Here is a 16,164-nt window from a genome sequence, read left to right on the forward strand (position 1 = left end):
TAGGCCTGAGGCAATAACTGTTTTAGTGCCTTTTCTCATTTACAGATTACTGATCTGAGTTGCCCAACTATTGATGCCATCTCAGTTTCCTTGTGCTTTTTATCTCACTCAAAAGCCCAGAGCAGGTGCTGGTCTGGGGAACAGACAAGCCCAAAAGCACAGGAGCCACCATGACCTTCTGTGTTTTCAGAGATAAAACCATAATCACTGGGTAGAGTGACACTGAATTGAAGGGACCAAATCTCAYCTTGTTTTATCAACACTTGAAGGTSTCCCCAGAAGWYATTACCCACTGCACTAATGCCCTGCATGGGCAAGGCGTGAGGACTCGTAAAAGGCCCTTTTGCCTTGCCCAAGCCCCAGTGAGGCAGCACTGGGAATGAGACAAAACTATGCCAAATGGAAATGGTGCCGGGGGCTTGATGGGTAGGGCAGGAGAGGAGCAGGGCAGACGGGGCTGTGGAGGAGCAGAAGCAAGTTAGAGCTTTCTCTTGAGCTTGCGGCTGGCTCCACCRCCTCCGCTCCGCTCCCGCTTCTCCTTGCGGACACAGAAGTACTTGGTGACGCGCTTGCGGCACTGCTCGCAGCGCACGGCRCAGCACCAGTGGAACTTGCAGTTGCAGCTGGACACCATCTCAGCTCGCCTCTCCTCCACTGCCAGCCCGCAGTCCCCACACAGCCGCCGGCAGCTCCGCTTCTCCCACTTGCTGAGCGCCTTGCCCCTCTTGAGGCACTCCCTGCCCTCTGTGCCCAGCAGCCCCAGTGTCTTGTTCTCCAGGCAGTAGTCAGGAGAGTCTTCCAAATGGACCAGTTCCTTCTTGGAGATGGAGCTGAAGGTCTCGGCGATGGCACCCCGGCTGGCAGCACTGTTCCCTGCTCCCTGCAGCAAGTCTACCTTCAGGGCTTTGTGGTACCTCTCCTTAAGGTAAGTGCCTACCTCCCGAAACTCAGGCAGCTGCAGCCAGCAGGTCTGGGTGGTGCAGCTCCCCGACACACCGTGGCACTTGCAAGTCCGCTTCATGGTCCCTTTCACTGCCTGCAGTGGGTGAGCAGAGAGAGGAGTTCAAGAAAGAAACCTGGAGGGGTCGTTTCTATACTGCAGTGCATGCAGAACCATGGCTCCAGGCCTGTGGAGGAGTTTGGCATCAATTCTCCCTGCACAGTAGTCCTGAAGCTCACAAATTTGCTTTTCCACAGTGCTCCCCTCCTTGAACTGGGAGAAAGAGGACTGCAGGAAGCCATTAACCCAGTAACACCAAAACTTTGCTATCTTAGAGCAGACACCATTGTACTGCTGCCATCCCCCGCAGAAGCTGTTTCTTCTGGACACGTGTTTTTAGCCAGCAAATTGTGACTCTCCACAGTGAGAGTTCAGAGCCAATTTGGGATGCACTGTCAGCTCTGAAGGGAGAGAGGAGCTCACCTTTCTACCTGCCTCGTTGTTATGCAGGTTCATGGCAGCTCTGGCATCTTGTCCGGTCTCCAGGGCATCCACAAACTGCTTGGAAATGGCTTCCCCAAAGCCCACATTGTCGCTGCAGCCTCCCCACAGCCAGCCTTGACCCCCTAAGAAAGGAGATGAGATGTGTGCTGTCAGAGAACCTGAAGGGGGGTCAGAAGTGATGGGAGGGAATGGAGGCTGTGGGGAAAATCCAGCCTTTCACCCCATGGTACTCCCAGACCCCCTCCCATTGAGTTACTGACATTCCTACTGAGGCCTGGGTAGTAAGTGGCTCAGGCAGGCTGCAAAGGGGTATGTCATGTACAACAAATGCACAGCTTTCCAGGCTTTCTACAGGGCAGGATTTAGAGCTGTCAATTATCATGCATTAGCAGACATACAGATAAGCCTTTGGGTCTTTAATCACCTCTCAAACCCTGACTTCAGCTGGTTCAGTGTGGCTTGCAGGGACAGCATCTTGCTAACTTGGATTAGCAAACTGGTGGAGGTGTCCTGGTCAGAGGGAATAGATTCCCCTCTGCTTGAAACAGTTCAAGCCAGGCACATGTGTATCAAGGAAGCCCTGATTTTGGCACCCAGATTTCTGAGATGATCTTTGGCATCTTAGAAGGGTCTGATTTTCTAGTTATCATGGAGAAACAAGGGAGTCGGTACAAAACTGTGAAACTGCACAAAAGTATGTGGAGGGTACTTTTCCTAACTGAGTGGGAGCTGACTGGAAAAAGGTCATGCAGTTTGCTTTTCCCCCTAGAGAAAGATTCCAAATTATTCATGAAGATTTGAAATCTGGAACATTCTGACCCTGACATGCCATAGCGGTACATCTTGGGAGTTGTGGTTTAATGCCCTTGTGCCTGTCTGGAAAGGCCTGGCCCTTGCCTGGACTTCCCCAGGGCCCTGTGATTCCCTCTCCCAGGGAAAGGCAGGAGTGTTTCGTGGGAGTGGGATAATTGCAGTGGATGRTGCAGTCCAAGTCAAGAGCTGGGACTGAAGGAAGAATGAAAACCTTTCACCAACTTGGATTCGGTGCAATGGCTGAATTGAATCATGCCATTTTGGTCAAGCCCAAAAGTTTCCTTTGCCTTACAAGGTTTTAAATTCACAATGGAAAGTTTTCATGAAAAACAGATATATTTGGGGGAAAAGAAATGTGGCATGACTAACAGTTTTCCAGTGTAGATAAAATTTGATGTGTTGTTGCCGAAAAGTCTTGCTCTGCTAGAGAGAGGCATTCCCAAACTTTGGATACCTAAGCAGCAGTGGCTGTTTTCAAAACTACCAGCCAATAAAGTAAATTACTATATACTGGACACTCCAGAGGAGTTTGCCATAAAGGGACACATACCGACTGCCTAGTGTGACTGGGCAGGGCATGGCTTTTAAAAAGATTTTGATCATTTGAAATCTGACCTCTTTCTATTGAAAACAAAACCCCTAAATGTCAGTGTTTCCTGTGAAAGCTGAGCAGAGAGCTGGAGTGGTGCAGCCTGTAGTTCCTCACCAGGTGTGCTTGGTGTCTGAGGGCCTGAGTACCACTGTCACATGGACGGTGAGATGGCTGTGTGCTGCCACAGTGGTTCTTCTGCTTGTGCTCGTGCGCCTGCCATGCTGACAAGTCCTGGAGAGGYTCATGAATGCCACCCTGCTGTTCCTCTTGGTCATTCTGCTGTGGGGCCACCCTGGGAACCCTAAGGTCCTTGATTATTGCTGCTATAACAAGATCTGCCATTTAGGTGCATGGCAACAGATCCACTCCTCTGCCTGTATGATACAGAGAGTCTCTACAGCAGCTTAAATAGAGTTCTCGATTTGAACCAGGGAGACTGTAACCCCTTCTGCATTCCTGCTCATTTACAAAGTAATGGAAAGTGTTAAGAGCTTGTCTGGTATAAACTGGCTCTTTTAGCTTCCACCGGGCTACTTTGGTTTGAACCTGGGAAAGCTCAGCTCAGAGCATTAGTCCTGAGTGTGGGGACCAGGATGGGCAAGTGTTTCTGCAGGCCTCAGTGGAGGAGAGAAGAGCTTCTCCTGCCGCCTGGGACAAATGAGGGGCAGCAGCTCCTCTCTCCTTACCCAGCTGTCCATTGCGGGAGTCGTCACAGCCACAGTTGTCAAAATCCCCCAGGCTGCAGTTCCGGGTCAGCGTGTACATGACRCCTGCGGAGCTGATGGCATGGACAAAAGCTGTTTCTCGGTTTGCTGTCAAGGGGGAACACAAAGAGAACAGAYGTGCTAAAGATTTTATAGCAAGGGCAGTGTTAGAAATTACTCCTACCATGCAGGAATCTGCACAGCACTTCTGCAGTGGGGAAGACTTTGTGAGGTGGAGAAGAAACCCTACGTGTCAGATTAGCTTAATTTGGGCTTGAACTGCGAGAAGGCAGAAGCTCCCAAATATGATCCAGACTGACTTATGGCATTTCAAAGGGTGTGGATGAGATAGCACCTGGCTGTCCTTGTGGGAGCTCAATGATGGCAATACAGCACAGCCAGCCAAATGTCCCCCACTTCTCACTAGCACACCCCTGATGGGAAGGGTCCTTCCCAAGGATYAAAGAGCTCCTTCCCCACAGCCCCTGTGAGCCTTACCTTCTGCTGGARGGGCTCTGACCCTGCCTACCCACCAGGATCATATTTGGGATAATCAGCTGACTTGACTGAGCCTTTGGCTTTCATTTAATACCAGCAAGGTGTGGATTAACCTTTACAGGAATGATTTTGAAACCTTTGTCCACTTCTGCCTGGGGCTCTAATCCCTTGTCTGCTGCCAGTCCCACCAGAGGCCTGAGGCTCTCCTCCACACCCAGGTCCTGCCTTTACAGAGCAGGTATGAGCCCAGCCCAGCATCAAACATGGGTCTAGAGGGCCAGATATGCATTGAAGTACTTCCTGGGACCTGCAAATAGGTAAGGAATGGGATACAGTGACAATGACCACAGCTCTGTAGCCTACAGTGGCCCAGGTCAGGGATGCTGGATTTCTGCCTAGGGTGATTCTGACATCTGGAAGAYATAGGAACAGTTTTCCCCTCCATCTTGGCCAGAGCACAGCCACTGATTAATTCCTTCCTGCTTCCTTTGGCTTTATCCCTCTGCTTGCCACCCAAGCAGCCTGTGCTGGTTCTCAGCCTCCCTGGGATACCCTGGGACACTCTCTAGGCATGGTGTGTCCAGCAGCCCACATACAGAGGGACTGCATCCTTGGGGAGGCAGTCGTGTGAGGGTTGTTCCTGCACTAGCTGGGGTTCCACAGGTCCAGAGGTGAGGCTGGCACTGCGAGACTCCCTTGTCTTGGAGCTAGATCCCAGTGTGGATGAAGGGAGAGATCCCTCTGGGGGATTCCTGGGAGAGGCACATCTCAGCTGGGGATGGGGAAGAAAAGGAGGCACTTGGGAGGAGAGGAGGGGCCATGGGCTCTAACCTGTAGCGAGGGGGTCCCAGTAGTGGTATCCAATGCTTTCCTTACCACTGCGCAGCCCACCGTGGCTGGAGAGCTGCAGTGCCCTCTCGGGGCAGTTCCAGCGGTCCCAGGCGAACTGGAACTTGCACTCCTCGATGCCGCTCTGCGCCCCGGCCGCCACGCTGCTGGAGTAGATGAGATAGGCCTAGGAGCAGAGCTGGGGGTCAGCACCATGTGTATTCTCAGCTGAAAGCAACCTGYGTGCTGTCTTACAAAGATACAACATGCAGAGCTCAGGAGGTCCCCAGGYTTGGCTTCCCTGGGAGGTGGTGTTCACCAGCAGCAGCAGCAGCAAACCCATTTCCTGCTGTGCTGGATCAGAACCTGAGCCTCCCAGGGGAGGAGGCTGAGCTCTTGGCTATTAGCCATGTTAGGAAATGTGCCAGCCAGCCTCTACCATGGGTAGCCCCTTACCTCTCCACCATGAGAGGAAGCAGAGCCTTCTGCTCAGAGATCAGGGAGCTCCAGGTCAGCAGATGCCTCAACCTGCCCTTCCCCATAGCCCCAGGGGGAGAGCTGGTGCTGTGGGGCAAGRTTGCTCCACACATGCATTGGGAGCTAGATGGGCTCTAGATGTTCTGGGGGAATAGCCAGAACACAAAGTGGGTRTATTTTACAACTGGTCCTGGCTAAGGAAAAAGGCCCCTGAAAGAGGAGCACAAGGATGTGAGGGGTCAAAAATATGGAACAAAGTCCTGGCAATTCTAGTTGTGCTCCTTGAGGAAGCATGTTTTACAAGGCCTGCAGAAAGTAYTTTCCAGCTGGATCAGTGTGAGCCCTGATGCCAACCTGATCCTCAGGAAGCGATAGGTGTCAGGTGAGAGCCTTGGCTGGTGTCAATAAACAAAACTCCAGAATCTGGCCCCAAGCAGCTGAAAAGAACCCCAGGTCAGCATTCTCMGAGCTGATGCAGCCCAAGAATCTCACAAGTTGAAGCTCACAGCAGATCTTTCCTGGCCTTTCTCTGCCTTATTGCTGGAAACCTGGGGGTGAGGGGAGCTCTGGCCAAGGCTGAGAGGAGACGATTGGGAAGGAGGAGCCCCTCTCTCCTCTCGCTCTCTCCTTCCCTCCCTGGGTTTAGTGGAATCAGGGACAGAGATCAAAGGGATTTCTCTTACCTTGGGGCCCGTCATCAGGAAATTATTCACTGACCTGGAAGACAGAGACAGTGTCAGCAGGGAGGGGGTGATGGCGGAGGGGCCTGGGGAATGCCAGGCATCCCAGAGCTCTCCTCTCACCACCCCCACAGWCTGCCTGTCTCCTGGCTGCAGGCACCTCTGGTCTCTTCCTCATGTGCCCTTGCTGCTCCCCGAGGGACAGGACAGTGCCATCTCCTCCCCCCACCCCGCTCCCCTCAATCAGGCTGTACTGGTCTGCAATTCCTTCACTGCTCCTTCCTTTTGTTTTCCTCTGCTTAGCTACGCTTTGTACCAATCCACCCATTATTTTAGTGCTTTCCTGTTCTCCTAGCCTTGCTYTTTACCTTACTTGACTGAACTCAGGGTAGCCTTTCCCCCAGCCCCAGGAGCTGTGTGCTTGCACCATTCTCCTGTGGGACCATGCTGAGGGAAGGAGGACATCACACCACTGCTCCTTTACAATGTGTGTCCTGATGCATCTTTCCAGTCCTTTGTTTTCTGACGGTTCCAGCTCTCAACACTCTCCTCTTAGTCAGGTTATGGTGATGGCTCAGTGCCATGTTCTCCTCATCCTCCTGGACACTGTGCAGGGGTCCCTGGGCATTTGGGGTGGGTGGGAGATCTCAAACAAAAATAAGCTTTCTCCTGTTCCCGCTGAAGGTGTGGAGGGATCATCTCCAAGAGCCAGGCAGTGTGGCTTGTTTCCAGCACTGCCCACAGGGGCTTGTAGAACCAATGCTGTCCAGTCTGAGTCTTTCTCCAGTAAGAAAGTAARTAAGTTTCTTAAGTAAGAAACTGCACAGTTTCTGTGCAAATGGTCAGTCAGCATTAGGACTCCATATGGTACAGTGATCATCTACAGAATCTCGAGAATGGCTGGGTGAATCCTGCTTAGCTGTSTCATGGCAGAAACAACTGACCCTTTGAAAAAGCCCAAGAGCCTACTCCAAATATACTGAGTCAGAAATGAAGTGAGTAAAGAGAGATGTCTCCTAAAAGTACCAAATTGCAGTCTTTCTGGGTTTGCGGAATACCACCCATCACTATTTCTGGTGAGCCTCTGGAACATTTTCCCTGCTGACACCTCAGCATTTCAGAKAAGTGGGTGAGTGCTGTGATCACCCAGAGAGGACTCTGAAGCCAGAGAGGTGGCATGAGTGGATTAGACCTTGCAGTGGGATAGTGATTGGGAAAATGATAGAGCATGCACTGATAGAAAYCTGGCTCTTCAGCTTCTTCTCAAGATGCTGTTCTGCTTCAAATGAGCCACAGGTATCCCTTGGTAAGGGAGAGAAAGGTACTGTGCTTTTGTCTTACAAATCCAGCACAGCCACCCTATGAGAGGCATCCCAAGGTGGGCACAAGCACGGGCAGACGCAGGCACTGCTGTCCTAAGCTGAGGRTGAAAATGCAGCCCTTCCATGGACATAGGGACAGACAGGGTGGCAGGATTGGAGTCCAGACATCAGACACAKGAGAGACTGAGAAAGGATGTTGTCCTGCCCTGGAAAAGCACTCGTGCAGTTAGCRAGCCTGTTTCACCTCCACTAGAATTGCACCCACAGAGATCCTTTCCAAAGCAGACCACWAAAGGAGGTCTCCTTACTTTAGCTKGGTCAAAATCACAAGAAACCTGATCTTTGCTGTTAYAGTTTAGAAAGAGTTGAGAAAATGAGTTTGCAACATTTCTTTCTGGCAAGTCTAGCTTGCTTTTGTTTTGGTTTGGGTTTTATGGGTTTTTTTTGTGAAAGTGTTTATATTGATCAAGCTTGTTTTGCGAAAGATTCCCTTGGGTCAAAACAGGAGTGGGCTGTGCCAGGACACTGCAAGAATGGGAAATTCTTTCCCTTTGTTCCAGGCTTGGGATTCAGACCCGGCTGTGCTCCAGCCCCCGTGGGTACTTTAGCACGAAGTCGATGCTTGTTTTGCAGAGGAATTTTCCTTTGGAAGCTGCCTCTGCATTGTAGAGCTAATTAAATATTTCCTGGGACTTGGAGAGACGGCATCTGTAGCCGAGTGATTAGAGCATCGGGTGACCTGAATCACACAGGGCCATGAACCTGGGGCTAATCAGACTGTGTAAGCTCCATGGGTCCCCATCCCAACGCAACTGGGTAGCAGCATGAACAAGTCATTTTTCCATCTGGTTTCCCTTCTGTCCTTTGCCTTGACCTTAAGTGCTTTGCTGTGGGGACCACACTCAGGATGGTGTCAGCGTGAATCTGAGCCCCTGGTAAGAGCTGTGAGAAAACTGTGGTAAAATGCTCCTGCACTGGCAAGAGATAGAAAATTGCAAGTCSTCTCTTATCTTGCTTTTGTCACCAAAACAAGAGATATATCCTGTCTGCATTGCTTCCCATGTGGGTAGGAAAACCCTAATTCACAGTGTATAGGAGGGATTTGCCTCRAACCCTTGGATTAGGAACATACTAGCAGTTGTAAGGATGGCTTTAGGAGGAGCACAGTAAACTACAAATTCAGAGTTTACAGCAAACCAACTTGTTAGCAGGAATCAATTGACATGACTGCATTGAAGCAGAGGATCTGTTCCTTCCAGGATAAACTTCAAGGTTCACAAAAAGGCCAAGTTCAGGATATGCCAACTCTCCATCTGCAGCTGAGCAAATGATACAGTAGCAATTTCCCAGCAAGATATTCTAAACATTTGATGAAGTCCGATACACAGAAGGCATTTTCCTTGAGTTCTCACATCAACAGGCAGGCATGCTGCTGGCTTCATTTGTAGGACTTAAGCAAGTAAAGAATTCACAAAGATTCAAGTGTTTGGTGCACTTGACACCCCAACATTTAACTCTTGCAACTGCAAGTGAGTTCAGGAGAAGGGGAGATGGGAGTGTCTTATGGCTGGAGACTGAAATTTTGACTGAATTTTTTTATTATTTGTGTTGAGGGGGAAATAAATAAAATAACGGACACAGAATCTGTATGTTCTGTCTTTTCTCTTATGMTTTAGCTAAGAAAAATGCATCTCCATTCTGTATACAGTCCCCAGTAAGGGCAAAGTGCAGTTAAGCTACTACTTRCACAGATAGTGCAATAGTGACTGTGTCTCTAGAATCATCTCTGTGCTGCAAATAGGAATCACTGCCAAAATGTAATTTTTTTCTCTGTGGTAGAATTTTTTAAAAGAAATTATGTATTTCTACTAAATTTTCATTCCACTGTAAAGGAAAGCAGATACTAAACTAAGCAGTTCCATTCACAGCTGGTGTTAACCAGCACAATTCCCTTGASTTTGGTGATTTTTTGTATCTCACATATGAAAAGAGACACTTGAAGTAATTTTTTGAGAAAGCTCACAGGATTTTTAGCTGTAAACCCCTTTCCCTCCACCTTCAAACTCCAGGACAACATTACACAGACTGAASCGGAGCAGACTCAAAGCTCAGGTCGAGAGAGGAGAGCCCCAAGTTCCTCTGCCCCCTCCCCAAGCTGTGCAGGGTCCCAGCCAGGATTGAGCTGCTTTCCTCACCACAACACTGTGTCTCCAGGTAAAAAGCAAATCTAAAGCGAGAGATTTTCATTGCATCCAGTAGGAAATTATCTCAAAGCTAATGAATATCTTTAGCAGGAGTTTTCTATCATAGTTTTATTGAATCTGAAATCAAAGAACCCTGGCAAGCAGCTGTCCCATTATATTTTACACATATCAAATACTAATAAGCTTCTGATAATTCTCTCAGTTACAACTTTAACCAATAACAGCCCCACACTCGTCAGTTTAATATGCCCTAAGAGTCTTGTCTAATCTCTCATTACAATATTTGTCTGATACCTTACCACCCACTCAGGCTACTGTGCTGCTGGTTCTGCTCTTTAGAAAATTATAAAGATATATTTAGATCTTTACTGTCATTATTGTAAATAGAGAAAATGGATAGAATTTCACTTTGGATCTGAGTTTTGTTCTCAAATATGAGCTCCCTGAGRTTATTAGAAAACTAGGGAGGTTGGAAACCAAAGGCAGTCCCCATAGCTGAAGTGTAAAAGAAAAACATTTAGAAACTAACTGCTGCATTGTAAATCATAGTATTATTCCCATAGGAGGCTGCGCAACAACTCAATAACATTTAGAGCTTTACTTCTTTTTTTTCTTAATTTTTTCTATTTTGTAATATTTATTTGGGGTTTTTTTGTTCTTAAATGCAACCCTGACATTTTGATCACACTGGTTGAATAGTTAGTTAAATGGTAAAATCTAATCCACACACACATATATATATATATATATATATATATGTAACTTTTTTTGTTGTTTTATATTGGTCTCCCCCATGCTCCCGCTCCCATTTCTTGTGATTAAATCACAGGAAAGAAAGAACTTGATGTGTTTTAAATTGTTGGATCAGATAAAGAAAACCAGCACAAATTTCWAGCAGAATTATTTTATGATTCCCACAAACTTGTCTTTTTTTCTCCTCAAAAGTCAAGGGATAGTGTCTGCAAAATGTTAATTTCAAATAAAGGTTGCAGTTTTCCTTTCTGTCTGGAGCTCATGACCTAGGAGCAACGTGCAGAGAGAAGCAGGGTTGTCTTGATCTRTAAACTTTTCTCTTAGATAAAAGCTGCTGTGAGACAGTGAATTTAAACATTCAACTTTGGACTGAAAATGTCTTGGATTTCTATATTTAGCTCTACTTTGTGCACTGAAATTTCTTGCCTTTGAACTGTTTCTTTAAAATGTTGATTTTTTTTTCTTTTAATGTATTCTAMACCTATTTTTTATTGAGGAAAGCGAGACATATACACAGGAAGAGCAGAAAAATAAGAATAAAATCAGCATGAGTTCTTGCCTAGCCTCTCTGTAGAAGATACATATTCCCCTTGTTCCGCAAGGGAGGTTTATCTTGAGTTTGCTACTTTACAGTATTTAGACATACACRAATTGTTGCACATTACACATTTTAATGAAGGGAGTAGAAAATCTCTGAAAGAACATAAATTTCACTCCCACACTGACAGGAACAAGTTCCCATTTACTTTTTAGTTTATCTTTCTGTAATTTTGATTTCTCCATCCATAGTAATAACCCTAGAGATCTGCTATGAGAAAGGCAGAGGATTTTAGTAATTTAATGGAAAAATACTTTCCTTGCCRTTAGAGATAAGTCTGTAACCCGCTGAGCAGATTCCCCAGGACATCACAGCAATAGAGGATAAAGTTTGGGTACTCAGTAAAAATCACATAGGAAAAATACCTGCAAAGCCCTTCTCCCTTTGGGAGTGGGACTGATATCCCACAAGGAATGATGCAAGATTTGATGAAAGCATAATCTCTTCCTGTTCACCCTTATATAACTTTTTGGGAAATAAATATARCACCGCTCTGAGGACAGAGAAAATAGGTCCCCAGGGGATGGCCACAGACTTGTGCACAGCAGAATTGGTCTGATGGGTGATTGGAAACGGAGCCATAGAAATCTCCGTACCAAAAGCTTCTCCCCAGGAAATCCTAATACATGATTTTCAGGGTTATAATTCTGACCTTGTGTGTGCCARGGAGCCTGGGTCTCAGGCTGCTCATCCAGAGTGACACTCCTGTGGATCTAACTCACCCCTGCTGGCTCTGAGCTCTTAATCAGGGACTGTCCTCTTTGGGGAGCGCAGGAGAAGCCCCACTTGATTTAATTGAGACAAGACACAAGCTGACCAGGAGCCTTTGGAAAAACAGAAGTCCCTGGTTCTTCCACTGGGTTATCTTCCCTCTTGAAATTGAGGGGCTAGGTCCTCAGCATCCACTCTCCTCTATTTCACCCCARCTCAAGGTTTGGCCCGTACTTGTTTTTGAGAGTCGCAGGGGAAAAAGGGGAYTTTCACAAATCTAACCTCTCTGCCAGTGAGTGTGTAGGGAGTTGGTTAAATATCTGATTCCATTAAAGACAGAACTGAACTGGGTGAGAAAGAGGGGACATTTAGGAAGGTGAAGAGGAATTTCCTTAGGGTATCTGGGAAGAGCACCTGCCTGAGACACAGACTGAGGTGTTCTTGATACTCACCAGGCATAGCAGGACTGGAAGAAGGGAGTGAGGAAGAAGATGCCCAGATAAGGGTCCATGTGAAATACAAAATCCAAATAAAGAGGGAGAAAGGAGATTCTTTAAAAAAAAAAAAAAAAAAAGAAAGAAAGAAACTTGGGTACCACCACCACCACCACAGAAAAGGAAAAAAAAAGAAACACAACTAAATTAGGGAAGGGATGGAGCTATTTTCCACCCGGCAGTCCTGGTGTGATGAAGAGGCGGATGCCTCCTGAATCCCACCTTCTGCAAAGGGTAACCAATCCTAAAGTAAGAGCTAAAGGGGGCTGGTGAAATGGAGCCGCAGAACTTCCTAAGAAGAGATTATCTACTTAATTAAAGATTTTTTTTTCCCTAAGTCCTTCAGCCAATCAGGACTCAAGTGCCAGAGAGAGATTGAACTGATGAAAAGAACACCCCAGGTTCCTCGAAGACAAATGCACCACGAAAGGGATAAGAGGGAGGGAAAAGGGGGGGAAAAAAGAAAAAAAAAAAAAAAAAAAGAGAAAGAGAGGGATAAAGAAAGAGACAGCAAATCCCTTATAGCAATCACTAGATTCAGTCTCCACCAGCACAGCCCTGGCTCTCCATTCCCTGCAAAGGCAACTGAAGGGCTGATTTTGGAGTGTCCTCTCCTCCTCCTGCCTTGGAGCCACCACTGAGCTGAAGTGCACTGGGTGCCCTGGGATGGGGGGATTGGGTTCAGGCTGCCTGCATCTGCTCCTTAGGTCACAGATATGTGATCATTGTCTCTGCCTCAGTCTCCCCCAGSGGTGTAAGGAGGATCAGGGCCAGTTCCTGCCTCCATCTGCTTTTCCTTCATCATGGTGACCTGCTCTTCCTTCTCCCCTCCTGTTTGCATCAGRCCATCTCCACCCCAGGAGAAAGGCCTTTGACTAAACCTTCCYGTTCCCCCTTAGTTTTTTGGTTTTGGCATTTCCTATAAAGCCCATGGGAGGGTATCTTTGGCTTGGGAGGGTCAGCAGTCTCTCACTGAGGGTTCATCCTAGGCCAGCAGCTGATGGAGCTACTTGGAAATGCATCCAGGCTGTGATGGCTGGCCATGTGGGACATCCCAGTCACTGTCCCAGTGCCCACCAGACACCCTGACTGGCCMTGGATCAACATGAYCARCTGCACCACCACGTCCCAAAGCCAKAGGAAGATCTTCTCCACACTACACAATTGAATTTTGTGCTGTGGACGTGCTCAGCCAAAACATGGGCTGAGATCAGTGAAACTCATTTCATGCAGGGGACAGATGCCAAGCAGAAGGGCTGGACCCAAGCAGGATTTGAAGAGGACTCAGACCCTGGGGCTGAGCCCTCATGCAGGGCTGGCTGGAGGTTGAGCTTTGCTTGGGGACACTTCAAATGGATGAAAGACCCTCCTGGGTTGCACAGTCTGAGGAAGGGGAGCCTGCCCAGCAGAGATCTGCTCTCAGGTGGACTTTGGCCTCTCACACTGAGCCCAGCTCTGCTCAAGGCAGGGAGCCCTGGCCAGGCACAGCACATAAAGCACTGCTGGCAAAACACCACCTTTGCCCAGAGCACTGCCCATCCAGCCAGGGCAGCCCTCACCCCATGGATGGCTGGGCAGTTTGTGGGCACTTAGAGGAGGAGGAAATGCAGATGGCAGCAATTTATCCCAGGGCCAGCTGTGCCCCCAGGTGTGTCCTATTACAGCAAGACTGATGGTATTTGCACTCATTAAAGTCTCAGCTCCTGGAGTCATGAGCATTTTAAAAACTAAGGTGTTATGTGTGCTGAAAAAAAGCTTGAAAATTTGTCATGTATAGGATWAAACCCCAGAAACTGAAGGGTGAAGGAAACGAGCCCTATAGTTCTTCTTAAATTATTTTTAAGACTATTATTTTTAATCATTAATTAGATTGAAACAAAATCTCAATGCTGTGATGTTTAGAACAGTTGAATGGCTTTGGTGGTCTAATTCAAGTAGTGGAGGTGGCTGTGCTTCCCCTCCCAGGCTGTCCTGGACTCAGTGTAGGGAGCAGCTGCAGAGGCTGATGCTGTCTCATGGGAGCTGAGGGTCAGCAAAGGGACTCAGTCCTGCTGGGATAGCACTGGTGGGATGCAGGAGATGCCACCAGCCTGCTCTTGGCATCTATTTCTGATGGTAGGAAAGGGAAGAATTTTCAGTTGTTTCTTGTAAGTCTCCAGTTGTCTGTCTCAGGACTCTTGAACTGGAGTTTTCACGTTTCTCAGGTCCAACAGCAACAGCATTTTGGAATCATGCAACACTTCAGGCATTTCTTGACMAACTGAAAAGGAAGGACACCCTTGGGTTAACTGGGGTGAGCTGTTTTTGTTACTCCAAGACAAATTAAGTAAGAGTATTGCAAAAAGTAGGAAAAAAAATAATAGTAGGTGGATCCAAAATAAACAGGCGCAATTAATTTTTTTATTAATTGTTGCAAGAGGCAGCCAGGTCTTTTTCCAAACTCACAGAAGCACGAGCAGCTTTGGAAACATCAGCCTCATCTGTCWACATCTAATTCTAATTAAATTCAATACTTGTTTTCCTGGAAACAAGCATGTTTTTCAAACCAAAGAAGCTGGAGGCAAAGCCTGAAACAAAACTGTCCTAAACACGTTTCAAAGTATTTTATTACAGTTCTCAAAAGCTGGTTAAAAGATTCTATGAAGCACTATCTAAAGAAATGGGGTGCAAAACTGTTTTATAATGTTCCTCCAATTTTGTTATTGTTGCTGACAAAAGCTCTGTAAATTTACTAAATGGMTGCAGAGAGCAGTAAAATACATTTTATGGCCAGGACTGGTACCTTACCCCATTTGACCCGCTGGCCAATACAGATCCCTTCKGACCTTTGCACTGAGTAGTGTAATGTGTGTTTGACTATTTGTTCACCTCCCAGAATCCCAGACTGGGCTTGAGGACAGCAGCAAACAGAGAATCTGCCACCAACTGCAGTAATTGCTTCCAGTTTATTAAAAAAAAAATAAAAAAAAAATGTGTCTAAGTTTAATTTCCAGGGTACAGAGAAAATCTGAACTATTCTAAAAGGATGTGTACAAATAATCACAAAAATCACAGAACAAGTGAAAGATAATGCCTCTAACACCCCTACTGCCTTCCACCCTGGTATCAGGGCAACTGACATATATGAAAAAAGAGGAAAAAAGAGGTTAAGAAGTRGGGGTAATAATTCCAAGTCTGGCTCACAGATATCTCAGAAGTTTATTGGTGTCAATGCAAAGTGCCCAGAGGAGAAATTTGCTAAAATAAAATGGCCATTAGAAAGGTCAAGAAAGAATTCAAAGACTCTTATTTTAAAAGATATGTAAAAGGTATGAGATCAAAGTACAAAGAAATAAGTCTCATCTGGTCAGCACATAGAATTCAACTCCAAAAGGGATGAAATTGTCTCAAGAAGGTCCAACTTCCAGTGCAGTAAATGAATTTTAATTGACTTGACTGCAACTTTGCCTTTAGGACCAGCYAAATGCAGCTTCAGTAATATCTAAAGCTTGTCCAAACATCCAGCAGCACCCCAAGAACGTGTCCGTGTTGCTCACAGTCCTGTCCTGAACATGCCCTATGCTATTCTGCTTCTTCAGTCAGGTGGCTCCRGAAGCAAAGCCAAATAAAGGCTGGGGAAATACAACAGATCCATGAGATCGACTGACATGCAATGGAAGCAAACACAGGATTTTTAGCATTCTGGCTCTGCAAAGGCAGAAAGATGCTGCTGTACCCAGAAGCCTCTCTGTTATTTTTATGTTTAGCTATATCAGCCTGAGATTGGGCCATTAAAGATGGTATTGACACACCAGGACATGCGAACAGCTGAGTGACCTCTTTGCTGTAARCTTGATTTTGTAACCTAATGCTGTTCCCTAACGCCACTCTCTGCATGGRTGACGCACGCAGAGCAGCCTCCTGKGAGGACTGCTTGTGCTTTACCAGTATTGAAAGTACCCTCACATTTGTAGRTTCTACATAGGGTTCATGCAGGGACAGCTCAGTGAATCCTTGTTCATGGCAGTGAACTTTGGGACAGGGCACATCCATCATACATCTCATAG

At 46.9% G+C, this 16,164-nt stretch overlaps 1 protein-coding gene across 1 annotated transcript; it reads right to left on the bottom strand.

The window, feature by feature from the left end:
• Positions 1-478: 478 nt before the first annotated feature.
• On the bottom strand, positions 479-12,135 carry WNT8B (Wnt family member 8B). The gene is made up of 6 exons (XM_057375165.1): positions 12,077-12,135; positions 6,040-6,073; positions 4,928-5,066; positions 3,536-3,661; positions 1,424-1,566; positions 479-1,036 (listed from the first exon to the last, which is right to left on the bottom strand). Exons 1-6 carry the CDS (start codon positions 12,133-12,135, stop codon positions 479-481), a joined length of 1,059 nt encoding a protein of 352 aa, XP_057231148.1.
• Positions 12,136-16,164: the final 4,029 nt, after the last annotated feature.

The sequence above is a fragment of the Malurus melanocephalus genome, unplaced genomic scaffold (genome assembly GCF_030028575.1).
Source record: "Malurus melanocephalus ecotype Western Australia unplaced genomic scaffold, MMel_1.1 scaffold_240, whole genome shotgun sequence".
NCBI classification, from domain to species: Eukaryota; Metazoa; Chordata; class Aves; order Passeriformes; family Maluridae; genus Malurus; species Malurus melanocephalus.